Genomic DNA, 16,416 nt, shown 5'->3' on the forward strand with positions numbered 1-16,416 from the left:
GCATACTAATGGAGTAGAGGAAAAAAATGTGGCAGAAAAAGTTGCACAAGCAACAGAGCTCTGTAAGACCTGTAAGCTTAACATCAGTTGTGGGAAAACTATTTGAGAGGTTCCTAAGAGATGCTTAACAAGACAGCAGAGAATCATGTTATTTCTCAGCATTGACTTAATAAGGACAGCTCTTGTTTGAATAACATGCTCAGCTTTTATGAGCTCTAATTAACATGTATAAATACATCAGAGGGCAATATCAAAGCTTGGCAGATTTGTCTTTTGTTCCTGGACTTGTGCAAAGGACTAGGGGACATGATCTGTGCATGGAGTAAAAAAGTTTTGGTCATTTATTTAGGGAAGGGTTCTTTACAGTAAGAGTAATCAAAATGTGGAATATATTACCACAGGGAGTAGTTATGGCAAATTCTAAATCTGCATGTAGGGCTGGTGCACACCGAGCGGCTTTTTGGGCGTTTTCAGATCCGCTTGCGGCTGCGGATCTGCTTGGTCAATGTATCTCAATGGGGTGGTGCACACCAGAGCGGGAGGCGTTTTGCAGAAACGAAAAATGCCTGGGTGAGGCATTTTTTGGATTGCGGATGCGTTTCTGCCTCAATGTTAAGTATAGGAAAAACGCAAACCGCTCTGAAAAACGGCACTTCAGAGCGGTTTGCCAGGCGGTTTTGTTACAGAAGCTGTTCAGTAACAGCTTTACTGTAACAATATATGAAGTCTACTATACTGAAAACCGCAGCAGCAATCCGCAAAACGCTAGCAAAACGCCTCATAAAAATAAAAAAAAGCGTTTAAAAATCTGCTAGCATTTTGCGGATCTGCTAGCGGGTTTTGGTGTGCACCAGCCCTTAAAGGACACTTAGATGCTTTTGTTACTATGTTATTCCCGGTGGTGTTGATCCAGGAATTATACTGGATTGCCACCTGGGGCCGGAAAGGATTTTTTTCCTATTTGGGGCTAATTGGACCATGCTTTGGAAAGGTTTTTTTTCTACCTTACTGTGGATCAACAGGAATATGTGAGGGTGCAGGCTAGTGTTGTATCTTATTTTCTTTACTGGTTTGCCATCTGGGGTCGGGAAGGATTTTTTTTCCTTTTGGGGATAATTGGATCATGCTTTTTAAGGGATTTTTCGCCTTTCTGTGGATTAATAGGGGTAAGTGAGGGTGCAGGCTAGTGTGCTGTACCTTATTTTCTGGTTGAATTCAATGGACGTATGTATTTTTTCAACCCAAACAACTATATAATAATGTTTTTTTTTTTTTTTTTTGGTAATAAGGATTACAGAAACGTGAATTAACCACTTGAGGACCCACCCTTTACCCCCCCTTAACGACCAGCGCTGTATTCTGTGATCTGTGCTGGGTGGGCTCTGCAGCCCCCAGCACAGATCAGCGTGCAGGCAGAGCGACCAGATCGCCCCCCTTTTTTCCCCACTAGGGGGATGATGTGCTGGGGGGGTCTGATCGCTCCTGCCTGCGGGTGTTGTGGGGGGGGGGGGGCACCTCAAAGCCCCCCTCCGCGGCGAAATCCTCCCCCTCCCTCTCCTACCTGGCCCCCCCTGGAGAGATCCGGGCTGCACAGGACGCTATCCGCCCTGTGCAGCCAGTGATGGGACGTCCCCTGTCACATGGCGGCGATCCCCGGCAGCTGATTGGCCGGGGATCGCCGATCTGCCTTACGGCGCTGCTGCGCAGCAGCTCCGTACAAATGTAAACAAAGCGGATTATTTCCGCTTGTGTTTACATTTAGCCTGCGAGCCGCCATCGGCGGCCCGCAGGCTATTCACGGAGCCCCCCGCCGTGAATTGACAGGAAGCAGCCGCTTGCACGAGCGGCTGCTTCCTGATTAATCAGCCTGCAGCTGGCGACCCAATACTGCGTCGCTGGTCCTGCAGCTGCCACTTTGCCGACGCGCGTTATGAGTGCGCGGTCGGCAAGTGGTTAAAGTGTTTATTTAAGAGCTGAAATATAACAACACTCACGCCATCAACTAAGCATTTGAGGTATCCCATAATGCATCACTGCTGAATATGCAAATGGTCACACCTGTTTTGCTTTCAGGGACAACAAAAATTGTGCATATTCAGCAGTGATGCATTGTGGGACACCTCATATGCCCATTTCAATCTGAATAACTGCAAATACCTTCTGTTTAAAGAATGCACCTTTCTATTTTGCATAGTGTTTTTAATAAGAGGGCTTTGGTGTTTTTTAGCCTCTTACTCAACTCCTAGGAGTTCTAGTTCACCATGAGCTTGCTGGGCAATCTGTAACCATCAACTAACTGATCTTTAAGAAAGAGCAGAAAACTTCTGCATGAAGAGACCAGCAAATACAGTCATATATATTGCACATGTGTCCATTACTCTGTGTCTAAAATATTGCAAATATTAGGAGTTCACTAGTTAGTTAAGTTAGTGGTCCAGAGAAAAACAATCACACACTAAAGTAATAATGATTAAAATATAAAATCTAAACATCATTTACAGTACGTGGCATACAAGCCTAAAAGATATGTTAGCAAAAATGGTTTAGTTATAATGATGTTCATTCTAGGGTTGAGTATATACAATGAGGTAAATTATAGTCAGTTAATTACCCATATAAAAAAAGACAATTGCAGGGATCCCCTGTTCAAAATGCAACTGCATCTAAAATTGTCTCCTGATCTCAGCAGGATAGTGAAACGGAGTAGGTCTGATGTATAGCTATAAATACACCTGGGGTGTCACATGCCCCCAGCAATTGTCTTTTCATACTCTGCTGCCCCCAGCCACCTGACCCCCAAGCAGAAATAAGTAAAGCAGACTACAGCAATAGCATTATCAGTTATTAATCCAGGACGTTTGATGAAAGTTTACCTTCTGATGAATGTGTATGAAACACATGGAATGAAAAAGGGAGAAAACACAATGGAATCAGATGACAGCTCAACAATAATCCAGAAAGACATTCACAAACATACTGTAATGGGCCGTATTCAAAATGTATAACGTGTTCCACAGTCAAGGACTGCAAGCATTTTGGTACTTCTTCACACCAGAGTGTCACAAAGCTGCATGCTTCTAGCCCACATATACAGGTAGTCCCCGGTTAACGAACTAGATAGGAACAGTAGGTATGTTCTTAACCTGTATCTGTCCATAAATTAAAACACTGTGCCATACCTGTCCCCTACATCTCCTCTATGCCCTCCTGTGCCTCCAATGTGCTACCTCTGTTGCCCTGTGCCTTAAGTGTCCCCACCTGAGCCACCTCTGCCCACAGTCTGTGTCACCTCTGCACCGCCTCAGATTGTCCCCTTGTGCCTCCTCCTGGCCTAGTGATGATCATAATGTGCTAATTTCACTTAGCAATATGGCTGCATTCGGTCACAGATAGGAGCATGTAAAATGTGTACAGCACTCGGAACGCGCTATATAGTGTAGTGTACTGTCCCCTGCCAATTGGCATAAAACCCCCCACAATGTTTTGTGTGTCGCCATAGGCGCTTATTCAAATATTGTGATTTATTGGAAATTCAAGTGCCTGCTATTTTTAGCTGTACTTTGCATTACCGCTGGTCCCAGTGCCCAATATTTATTGGCGCCCAAATTTCCACTCAATCACGATATTTGGATGTGTGCCTTTGGCCAAAGTGTACCTGAGACGGGGGTTATAAAAATGTATACATACCTGGGGCTTCCTACAGCCCTCTCTGGCCTGATCGCTCCCTCCCGACATCCTCCACTGCCTGCAGCCTCCGCATCTGGCCCCTGTAAGTAGTCCAGTTGGGGCCAGTCGGCGCAGACACAGTCAGGCTGTGCACACTCCCCTGGCATGCTCCCGAGATCCGGGAGTGTTCTGTACCTGCACAGTACAGTTGCGGAGGCTGCAGGCAGAGGAGGACGGCAGTGTGGGAGCAATCAGGCCAGAGTGGGCTGTAGGAAGCCCCAGGTAAGTATACACTTTTTTCTATCCCCCGTATCAGGTTTTCTTTAAACTGTAATAAGACTAAGTTCACACTAGAAAACAGACATATGGACACTCTGTGTCATCTATAGGATCCATTCAGATATGTCCATTTTCAATGTATCCATTGTGATGGTGGAACACATGATCTAGCAGGGGTCCCCAACCTTTTTTAGATCCAAGGATCGCTTACACGGTCCTTCCGCGGCCCGGCAGGAAGGAGGGGAGGGGGGAGTGGGCTTGGGGACTCAACAAGAAATATATATACCGGTACACATTCAGCACAAGTAATGGGCTGCTCATCCCTGCAGCTCTGAAATACTGTACATGCATATAGTTTTTTTTTGTAGAGGCAAAGAGACCTTTTTTTACTGACAGAGGCTGAGAGACCTCAGCAGAGAGCAGCTTACCACGTGTGTGCTGCAGGCTGAACACTGAGGTATTGGAGAGAGGCAGCACTTCCTACATTAATTTACCGAAAGCAGAACAGCCAGATGACATAGTTACCAGGACACAGCAGCAGTGTGGCAGCTCGGCATCTGTCCAGCTCCATCCACTCTTACCATGCTGTAATGTTCTGTAACTGACCTTCCAACTGGCTGCCCCAGTGATGCAGCGTGACATCACATTATTGCTGCCATAGTTGATGCCCCTCCCCCCTGATAGCCTGGGGCATGTGGAGGGCGGTAGTAAAAACTGTGAAGATCCACGATTACATTAGATGCACACTGCATTGTAGCCATGTGCACTTGCGGCTAATGAAGATGGAAGGGGCGGGTTTCCGGCTTGGGCGGCGAAGGTAACACTGTAATCATTACAGTGTAATGAGCAGAGGCAGGAGAGGTAGCCGAGGCCAGGCGCAAAACATACCAGCATTGAGGACCCCTGATCTATAGAATCTGATTACAACTGTTCCCACTAGTACTTTCAAAAGAGAACAGACATGTCAAAAATATCAAATCCCCCCCCCCCCCCCCCCCCCGAGCCCTCCCCAATAAGGCCTCCCTTGCTGTCCTTCGTCAAAACACAAAGTGCTTGCTCCAATGGACACTGACAAATACAAAAAAAATGTATGGATGAACATAGATCATACATACATGGAAATCGTTAAGTGCCTCATAATGTTTTACCTACCTTGCTGGCCTTTAAGACTTTAACTTGCTCTTCAAATACTGTATCTTTGTTCTTTTCAAGGAATCCTTCACACTGATACTCAACCTGCATGAAATAAACACAAAATAACTTGTATATTATATGCAATAACCTAAAATGAAAAACAAGATAATTCTAAATATTATTCACATGCACACTGGCCCCATTTACAGGGATTTAAAAAAAAAAATCGTTTTTGTGAACAAAACACACTTAAAAATGTTCAGACTAAAAATAATAAAATGAATGCAGTCCGTTCACAAACAACTTTTTAATAGACGCTCCCGGGTGCGTCGAACTGCAACACACCTAAACGCAGTGTCAGGTGTGAAGGGTACACAGTTTATGGACTTTCATTTTACCTCGGTTAACGCAAAGAATTGCCTTTGCGTTGAAACGCACAAAAAGGGCTCTGGTGTGTAAGAGCCCTCAGAAGTTCTTCTGTGGCTTTCCAAGGAGACCCAACGGCCTCTTCAACATTAAAGTCAAAGACTGGAATGGGGAGCCCAGGAGTGGAACAAGGGGATGCAGAGAGGAATGGGAAGGTTCTAAGGAACTCTCTTAGGCGAGTATCTAACTTTTATTTTTTTTAAAGGTTACAGTTGTCTTTTAAGGGGAGTGATTGGGGCAGGGAAAAGGAGGGAATGGGAAGTTGTTAGAAGGGAACATCGCAATAAGCTTGCCTCTTCCGGTCTGAAAATTTGACTTTCGTATAAAGTCAAATTTTTCAAGGCACGATTTTGGGGCTCAGCATGAACATACTTTTGTGCGTGGCTTAGGTAGCTGTGCCTTGGGATGGGTTTCCTGGGTTCAGAGATGCCTGGATAGGAGAGCTGTGGAGTCGGTACAAAAACCATCTGAACCATTATGAAACCACCGAAATCCGACTCCAGGTACCCAAAATTGCACAGACTCGTCAGTTGAATACTTACCATGGCTGTGAAGTTGGTACAAAGATCATCCGACTCCTCAGTTTATGAAACTACTGACTTTGACTCCAGGTACCCAAAAATAATTTGACTCCTTGACTCCACCACCCTGCACGATAGAGTCTAGACAGCCGGGATGGTTATATGTGTTACCTCCATGTTTATTTCTTGTAGTAGAGTTTGCTCCATGAGATATTTCAGATCGTCCTCAGATTTTCTACTGTTAAACGCCCGAAGAAGAGTTGTTTAAGAGTCAAGCTGGCTTTGTTGCCAAAATTACAATATTGTACAGAAGTTTCAAGCAAGGCCTACGACAGTTGTCTTAAAGTTCCCCAAGTGGATTTGAATTGCTAAAATGGGACACAGAGGCATGTTCCCTTCTTTATGATATCAGTGGAGTAGAAGGATGTGCGACTTTTGCAGGATAGAAAAAGGAGCGTTTCATAGTAGGTTGTCTATGGGTAGGGTGTGAAGTTGGTGCTACTCTGTGGTCCACTCTGGTGGTGGGTGGGATAATCTGACAATAGGAGCGACAAGGAAAAAAAAGTGCAGAGGGACAAAGCTATACTGCTGGGAACCCCGTACGGGCCTATCAGCCACCAATTCAGGTGAGGCTACTCCTCGCCTGATGAGGGTCCCTTGATGATGCAAGATTGCGATACCAGTCGGGAAGGAGACAGGAGGCACCTTTTATTGCCTTTTAGCTGTTGACCAGCACATACGCGCAAATTCATTTCGGGGTTCCCAAAGTCTTGGGCCCCCTATGTAAGTTTTTATTCTTTTATCTTTTTTTTTTTTCTTCTAATTTTCAGAAGAAAAAAAAAAGACATAGGAAAAACATTAAACATATATCAACATGAAAAGTACAACAGCAGCAAATATGCTATTAAAACATCAGTAAAGAAGCAACAGCGGTAGTGCTAAAGTAACATATAATATACATAGTATCTTCTTTTATATTTTTATGGTTTACATATATGTTTTTTTTAATAAACAAGTTACACTTAGAGCTCCCATTTGCTGTTTTTCACATTAAGCTTCTGCATACTATATCCGCTTGGATTGAGGGACTGGAGGTCGTGTGGATCCACGGTGGACTGTGGCCCTTCTACCATTGAAAACGATATATACAACCTTATAATGTGGGTTGTTTGGAGCTGGTAAGACCCTTTTATTCCTTTGGGTGATGGTTACTAAAGAATATAAGAGGCCTGCATACCACTGTGATATTCTTGCCACCCCTATTGCCTGCTTTTTAATGATAAGCCTCTATGTCCACGTGGTACTGCTTTCTGCTTCCCCTTCTCTCTGCTAACACACACACACACACACACACACACACACACACACACGCTTTTTGGCAGCCTAAGAGGGAAAGGGGCGTCCTTTGCAGGAAAGGCTCTCCTGCCAAATGCCCCCTCTGGCATTAGGACTGCCCCTTCTCCGCCACTCTCTGCCCCTTCACCGGCTCTCCCTCGCCCCATTCCCTCCTCTCTGAGCTCTGGGATGAGAAGCACAGAACCGAGCCTGCAGCCTTGTGACCCCGAGGTCGCAGCCATTTAAAAAAAAAAAATAGAAACTAACAGATATAACGATGCAGGAGCAGCAGTAGGGGACTCTTCCTGATCCAGCTAGCCCCCCAGGTCAGGTAGTATGTTATACTTCGAGGAATCAGATGGCTCGGGTTTGCCTTATTAAAGTGGAATGTACATGTATCTGTGAAAGCACTATTTGGTTTAAAGCGGATCCGAGATGAAAAACTAACCATAACAAGTAACTTGTCTATATATCTTATCTAAAGTTTAGATAGTTTACACAGCAAATCTGGCTGCATACAGCTTCAACGGTTTATGATGATGTATTCCTGTGATACAATGAGAGCAGCCATGTTCTATTTGTCATCATTACACAGGTAATCTGCAACTGCATCTTCACCCCTCAGCCTGTGAAAAATTCACTTTCCTCTGCCTCTGAAATCTCTGGCTAGTAACCTCCTCCTCCTCGTGCCCAGACTGAGCTCCCATAAGCCCTTGCTACATGGGTCTGAGTGCCTTGACATTTTAGAGAAGCTGTGGGCGAGGCTTGTTTAGTTTATAGGGAATTAAAGTATTAAAAAAAAAAAAGTATTTGGCTCGAGGAATGCCCTATAAACTATATGTAAGGAACACAATTATGCAATACATAAAAGTTCATCTCGGATCCACTTTAAGTTAACTGTTTATTTATTTATTTATTTTTAATTTAAGAAAGAAATACTTTTATTGCCTGAAAATTTGCACCAATAAGTAAAGAAGTTTTTTGCCGTAATTTTTTTTTTTTATATATAAATTTTGGTATGAACTAAAGTTGGCTGGGTGTAGAGGGAGACCAATAATATAAATTATTTCTATAATCCCATTTTTTTTTGCAACCCATACTTCTGCATTTACTTAAGGTAGCTTTGCGTCAGGTCAGGTTTAAATAAAGTTTTGATTTAAGGTCAGGTTAGGCTGGTTGGCTAGAGTTATGCATTAATATACATGTTAACTCATGTTAACAATTTATTGGAAAAAAAGGCACTACTGAAAAAGCTTGGATGATGGGCCAGGGTCAGTGTGAGGTATGTGGCAGGGAAGTCATTTAATGGGTGACCGTGATAAAGGGATTCAGGTTAGTGTTAGGGCCTGTTTCCACTACACGCAGATTGGATGCAGAATGGACGTAGAAAAACTGACTCCAATGAATGTCTATGGGCCCGTTTCCACTAAACGCAACTTTTCTGATGCAGATTTTCCCATAGGCATTTATTGGAGTCAGTTTTTCGGCGTCCATTCTGCATCCATTCTGCGTGTAGTGGAAACAGGCCTTAAGAGTATGCTGATTTATGAAGGCCATGAGAGATAAGGAAGGGACAGCAGGTTTCTGGCTATTGGGAAAGTATAAAAAAAACTGAAGAGACCAGGAAATGCTGGCTACTGAAGTTTTTTATCCACATAATAAAACAATGCTGCACTGTTTTTTCTCCCCAAAACAATACTACCTCCATAATCCTCACAAAAAATGTGAGGTTTTGAACATGGAACTGCTGTGCAGCATGACTTTAGCTGAGAAAGAAAGGATGGTTCTGAGGTCCAACTCTATCAGTTACTAAGCAGAGACGCCAATGAGATTCTAACAATATCATGCAAATTGTAAGTAACATGGAACTCGACCAATTAAAATCATAAAGTACATTTGATTGTGCCAAAGCTGGATACAATTCGCAATTGAAGTGTCTGCATATCCCAACGGAGTGTGCCAGATAAAAGGTTGATGCATTTTGGCAGGCTCACACCTATCGGGCAATAATCAGCACTTACTCAGCTGGCTGTCAGGGTTCACTGCAGATTTGTCCACGGAAAAATGCTGCCCCTTTTTCCATGGGCTCAAGTGTGGCCCCTGCCTCAAGCTAAACCAGTGAAACTTCACAAGTCTTCACTGCATATCTGCTTTTTGATAACTTGTCCCCAAGGAGTAAATCGCTTGTTAGGCAACTTAATTGCCCTGTACTACAAGGATAGGATTAAATGGTTCATCAAATCATGACACCAATCTCTACTAAACAGATCACAATCACACCCTGGAACTAGGCAAGCATGCTAGAGAGCAAAACAATACACAGTGCATATTAAAACACAAACTGACTATAAAATCCGCTAGTTACTCCTCATAGATCAGTGATGGCTAACCTTGGCACTCCAGCTGTGGTGGAATTACAACTCCCATGAGGCATTGCAATACTGACAGCTCCAAGCACAACTCAGGGAGGCAGAGGCATGATGGGATTTGTAGTTTTTTCACAGCTGGAGTGCCTAGGTTAGCCATCACTGACATAGATGAACAAAGTGTTACCTTGTCTGCAAAGTGCTTTATGATAAAGGCCACATTGGACAGACGTGGCTTTTCAAACAAGGGACAGGTCTTCAGCTGGGTATTGTACAACTTCTGTGCCCATGTGTTATCTGTACCTTTAGGCATCTGCAAGACAAATTTACTTTAGTATGACTTGTTACATGAAAAATAATAAAAACATTACTTCTGTGGTCAGCAATAGTGATGAGGAAAACTAAATGGTGGGCTGCTGCAGCCACATCCCTGAGACATAGCAGCTCTGCAGTTATAAGCTCTATTGGAATACATGGGAAGGAGCACAACAGATTTCCCCAACCATCACATTTATGAGAAGAGATCCACAATAACTAGCAATTACCTACATAACATCTCTGAACAAGTCAGAGTCTGCCACCTTGGACCTCCTCCTGCACTCTTGCCAGCGCCCATCATCTGAAGAGTGGGCATGTATGATCAATATTTAATCAATATTGTGATTGGCTGTGCTCTAGGCTGGATAGTGTACGGTTTAAGGGCACCGGGGAGGGTAGAGACTTCTTTGGGAACAGTGCAAAAGTAACAATTAAGCGGCTGCAGTGGTGCAATCAATTTATTTCTGCTGAAATCTTATGTAATATCTACTTGTCCAAGGTGGCAGACCAGGTAAACAATCAATATTGGATAGAAAACTGTAATTTAGCTAATCTACCACACATTGTATAAGTGTAAGCTTAGGAGTTATTTACCTGCAATCTATCATCCACAGGATATCTGCAAGTAGGGGGAAATACTGTCCATTGACTGTTATTTCCTAATACAAACATTATAGGCCACAGTTTACTTCAGTCATCTCATATCTGGGAGGCTGACCTGTACTAATCCTGTGGTCGAGGTACCAATATGAAGCACTACCTGACATGTCATTTTTTGAGCCGTTTGTGGCATATTATAGAACGCTGAAAGAGATGGCCCTCTCACCTTACATTCTTCATCAAGCAGGTCCAGGATACCCATTTTGGCTTCTATGAGATTGATGCAGGGCTGATTGTCATAAAAGTCAATTAAAGTCCATGGGATTTGTTCTTTCATGTACTCCTCTTGCTCCAACTTAAACACATGCTGCACACAAGACAAAAATAAGTTTAAAGGAATGTAAAACCTTTAAAAAGCCTGCATGAGCCCTCAGGTAAAATGCACAGAAGTTATGACATACGACCGGCATGATTTAAAATACCAGCAATAGAAGACTTAAGTTAGGCAAGACTGTTAAAGAAAACAGACTGTAGTGAAAAGTGAAGTTGATGAATGTCCTCATCAGTGCAGCTCACCGCTTCGCCATGCAGACAGTCACCATGCGTCTTCTGTCCCTGTCACATGACATGCAGAGACTGGAGTCGCAAGGGGGCTGGATGCACAGCACGGTGATGAACTACACTGAAGAGGATTGAAGAGGACCTATCATGCTGTCAACAGGTAATGCTATCGCTGCTGATCAGCATTACATACAGGGAGTGGCCTGGGTTCCCCCAAGTGGTTGTGGGGCTATTGTCAGGCCCCTGAGTGGAGGCTGTGTAATAATGTAATATACTTTAAAGTGAACTGCATACAATTATTTAAGCTAAACACATGATGTACCTGCAAATTAATACTACATACTCACCTCACCATCAGTTTCTCTCAGAAGCCCACCATTTTTAAATGACTTCCCCCCACATCCTTTCAGATCCTGTATGAGCCAAAACCAATTCCAGGTACAACCCCCGTTTGTACTTGGCAAAAGAAATTATTCTGATTTTCTTCCAACAAGGTCTCCTGCCGCCTTGTGCTCCCTGGGGCCCTACAGCCAGGAATATAACTCACCTGTCCCCGGGGGAACTGCTGTGTCTGTGCTTCCCGTATTCATCTCCACCGCTGCCTGCCTCTCTTCAGTGACCTGCCGGCTGGCGCACGTTTGCGTTATGACATGCAAGTCATGTGATGGGTCACTGAGAAGAGGCAGCAAGCGCTGGGGATGAAGACGGGGAGCATGGACACAGGAGTGTGCTGAAACAGGTGCGCTATAAGCCTCCAGGGGTTCTGGGGAGCACAAGGCGACGGGAGACTTTGGGGCGGCCCAGGTTACCTTTGCCCCAGGGCCCCATCCTTCCTTGAACCGGCCCTTTGTAAGACTTCTGTCCGGTGGCCATAAAAGTCTGTGCAGGTTGGGACTTTGCGTTCCATCACTGCATCGGACAGAGTGGAACGTGTTTGAACAGATCCTATGCTTAATCCACCGTTATGTCCATTCCTCTGTTGTGGTCCGTTCCCAGGAACTGACTTTAGGGCCCGTTCAGATCACAAATGCAGATGGCCATGCGTGCGGAACGCAACGCGTACAAACGCACGCCATCCGCGTTTGTGTGCATTGCGTGGCTGATCCCATCACTGAAAAGTGAATGGGACAGCCGCGCGTTTTGACAAAATCTGCGTGCAGCATGCGTTCCCGGACCGCACAGGTCCGGAACGCATGCAGTGTGAACATCAGACAGTGCACTCTATGCACTGTCTGATGTCGTGCGTGTCTGCCTCCTGCACGCGTTTCCAAAACGCGGCTGGAAACGCGTGCAGTCTGAACGGGCCCTAAGAGTATGGCAGAGCAAAGCACTGAATAAAGAAGATGATTAGTCAGTATTCTCTCTATTGGAAATGTTACCTGTATTTGCAACAATTGTGACACTGGATTTGTACTAAATATATAAGCATTTTCAGAAGCTATAGCTTATACAGAAATTCACAAACCTCTCTATGACCTCTCCCCACCCAGCAAGAAGAGTCTCATTCCTGAAGCACCAGCAAATCTAGCAGAAATCAGGCAGGATATGTGTACACTATGGGCTGTGGCCCAACACATATCACCACCTTTAATACCAAGATTTAGTACAGAAAGACACAGTATAAAACACATACAAAAAAATGACCTGACAGTAATAAGGGTAGGTTCACAAACTCAGCAAATGTGTAAATGGTACGGTAAGCGCATCTGTTCAGGATGTGAGCACATTGGCCGCTGCATCTGCATCACCACCCCTCCGCTGGTACTTCCACTGGTTTTCTCGTTGCCCATACTTTCCGGGAGACCAGGAAGCATGGGGCTTCCTGTTGGTTTGTAAAAAAAAAAAAAAAATAATAATGTAAATCCTACCTAGTAAGAGGGAGAATTCTCATTGGTCTACATGAACCAATGAGAATTTTCTCTGTTGCAGGAGGATTCCCATTGGTTCTTTTGCAAACTAACAGGAATGCCCTATGCTTCCTGGTCTACAGGACGAGCAGGGAGGGCAGCATCAAATGCCACCGGGACAGGTAAGTGTTTTTCGTGCATCAGGAATCCTAGTTGAAATTATTTGCGGCATTTGCGTTGCGTTCTGGCTGTGGAAAAATGCTGTAGGTCAGGACTTTGCATTTGCAGTTCGGCGATTGCGTTGTGCATTTGCGTTCCTTTGACTGTGTAAACGCATCTTATTAATAACATTGGACACATTTACTTGCATTCATGTAAATGTAGCGTTTTTCTCTTTAGTATGAACGGGCCACTAGACAAACTTCAAAACAAGCAGAGAAGGCCACTAACTACTCACCAGATTAAACTGCTGCTGTAACTTCTCATTGGCATAGTTGATACAGAATTGTTCAAAGCTGTTTATCTCAAATGTTTCAAACCTGTGAATATAGTAAATATACATCAACTTTGTTTTTCACGAATATACAACAAAATCTGTATATTTCCCTTAGTAGAAGCATAAGGATATGTCCTAAAATGTATTCTCATAATTTAAAGAGACATATGTGTGAATACACAGATAAAAAACGCAGATACAAAAAAAGTATTAATAATTATCAGTAAAATTAACCTTACCCATCACATTCATACATTTTTTGATTTTTTTTTTTTAAAGAGAAACACCTACTGTTCAGGGTATATAGCCTTACATCTACCCCTTATAATATATAATCCAAAAATAAAGGGACAATTTAAGGTATAGACCTTTTGGGTATATTATTATACACAAATGGCCCATTGCCCACATAATTAAGGTGTCCAACAATAGCCGATTGCTGGCCACACATTGGCAGCTGAACAGACAGTACCAGCACATCCGATTACTGAAGTAAATGGCATGGTAATGAAAATTCACTACGAAGAGATGTAGTAAATAGAAATGGTCAATGAGCTGCAACTAATTCCGAGTTCATGCAAGCTTATGCAAATTTATATACACATTTATGCATCTTGAAAATATAAAAAAAGTCACCTCGGCAGAATGCGATTGGTCCATTTTCATGTTGCATATTCCTGCATTAATTTGGAATCTTTGCATCCCATTGACCATCCCTAGTAGTGAACAAGCTACATTTCCTTTGGTAAACCACTTTCACTGAGTTGATAAAACTCTGCCAATGTGTGGCCAAATTGGGGGTGTAAAGCTACATATACACACACACGAGTAAACTAGTCTGGAGTGACTGAAAGAATGCCGTGGGCGAAAATCTTTACCGTGTGTACAGGAGCACTCCGCACTGCGGATCTTTAGCACTGTCCCGATACCTGAGTGACCCCGAGCACACTGTTCTCTCCACTCACCCAGCCCATGGGAAGCTGCTCTGTTGTATGCCGCACATAGTCCATCCTCCTCCCAACATAGTAACAGATGTGTCACTAGCCAACAGGCTAGCAACGGATCTGTATAGCTTCAGTCCCGAGCTGCTGCACAAGGACCCATTCTCACTCAGAACCAGAAAACGGTCACAATTTTGCACTGCTATTTTCTCCAATTTCGCCATGAAATATCTGATCTGAGAAAGAGCGAATCCTTCTACACACTCTAGACAGATTTTCAATAGATATCAGCATGCCTCGCCTCCCCGTGCCTTCTCTCCATGCTGTAGAGCTTCTCCCTTGTCTTCTCTCCCAGAGCGCCTATTTCATGTGACAAATGCTAGAGGCCAATCCCTAGACAAGCCAGACATCTAGTATCAGCCTGTTCAGATTTATTTATTTTTTGCCTGATTGCCATTGTATTCCTCACAAAGAGAATCCTCCTGCTCCTCCTGTGCACCAGAGCTGAAGCGGTGTTCCTTTACACATACTGCTGACACACTGTGCAGGACCTAAAATACTATTTAATGTGTGTACAGATGTAGATATGGACATGCACAGAGAACATATACAGAACGTTACCCATAGATATCAAGGACTCCAATGAATGAGTTCTGCTTGGCAGATGAAAGCAGGGCTTGGTTGACATGAGACACAATCCAGTTGAAGAGGTTTGCATAGATGTGTTTTGATAGAGCATCTCTGGCGTTTGTGGCTTGGAGTCGGGAAATTGGTTTGATATAGGTCTCTTGTGCAGTTACCAGCTTCCGATGACACAGCCAGTGTGACATCTCTTCATAGCTCACACCCATCAGATCGCAGAATATAATCAGAGGTTCATGTTTTGGCTGTAATAGAAATACAAGGTAACTATGGGAATCATTAAAGACAGGACATATTGGTGTATCCCAGTGATGGCTAACCTTGGCACTCCAGCTGTGGTGGAACTACAAGTCCCATGAGGCATTGCAACACTGACAGCTATAAGCATAATTTGGGGAGGCAGAGGCATGATGGGATTTGTAGTTCCACCACAGCTGGAGTGCCAAAGTTAGCCACTGGTGTATCCAATTATTTAGACCAGTGTTTCTCAACATTTTATTGGTATGTACCCCTTTTAAAACCCTGTACTCACCGAGTACCCCCTGGCATAGCAAACATTATCACAAGTACCCCTTGACAAATATATATTTAATCGTAGTACATTATAATTGGTTCTAAACCATTTCCAAGTATTTACTATTGCTCTTAACTAGCTAAAATACAAATTTGGTGTTAAAATAAGATTTATAATTTTCTAAAACTCTACATTTGTTATTCTTGGTTAAGTTTATCAAGCCCAAGTACCCCCTGGAACCATCAGAAGTACCCCCTGGGGTACGCGTACCACACGTTGAGAACCTATGATTTAGACTATGCAACACTGGAGAACATGTTTAGGAGCTGTCCACAGAGCTAGCTACAGTGACCACTCTACAAAAGGGTAATAACTAATATTTATAAAGACACTGGAGTAACCTCAACTTCTACTCCTAGGTTGTTACTTTATTTAGAAAAGTATTGGTGTGTATTAAAGGACAACTGACAAGAGAGAGAGAGATATTGAGGCAGCCATATTAATTTCCTTTTAAACAATGCACTGCTGGCTGCCCTGCTGATCCTCTGCCTCTAATGATTTTATCCGTAAACCCTGAACAAGCAGGCAGATCAGAGGTTTCTGACAAAAAAAATCTGACAAGATTAGCTGCATGCTTGTTACAGGTGTGTGATTCAAACCATACTGCAGTCAAAGAGATCAGCAGAATGCCAGGTAACTGGTATTGTTTAAAAGGAAATAAGCATGGCAGCTAACTGCCTTTCATGTCAGTTGTCCTTAAAAACCTTTGC

General features: G+C 43.6%; 1 protein-coding gene across 6 annotated transcripts in view; it reads right to left on the minus strand.

Moving 5' to 3' along the window:
- Window positions 1–16,416, minus strand: part of MYO5A (myosin VA) — a 251,677-nt gene that overhangs the window by 88,999 nt on the left and 146,262 nt on the right. For all 6 annotated transcript variants that reach the window (XR_011030300.1, XM_068275461.1, XM_068275462.1 and 3 more), the window contains exons 10-14: window positions 15,112–15,377; window positions 13,511–13,592; window positions 10,872–11,012; window positions 9,915–10,040; window positions 5,098–5,181 (exon numbers count right to left, since the gene is read on the minus strand). Coding sequence is in view for 5 of the 6 variants with exons in the window: in XM_068275461.1 (XP_068131562.1) it covers window positions 5,098–5,181; window positions 9,915–10,040; window positions 10,872–11,012; window positions 13,511–13,592; window positions 15,112–15,377 (699 nt within the window). In the remaining variant the exon portion in view is untranslated. The remainder of the gene's footprint in view (window positions 1–5,097; window positions 5,182–9,914; window positions 10,041–10,871; window positions 11,013–13,510; window positions 13,593–15,111; window positions 15,378–16,416) is intronic.

This window comes from Hyperolius riggenbachi, chromosome 3 (assembly GCF_040937935.1).
Source record: "Hyperolius riggenbachi isolate aHypRig1 chromosome 3, aHypRig1.pri, whole genome shotgun sequence".
Classification (NCBI taxonomy): Eukaryota; Metazoa; Chordata; class Amphibia; order Anura; family Hyperoliidae; genus Hyperolius; species Hyperolius riggenbachi.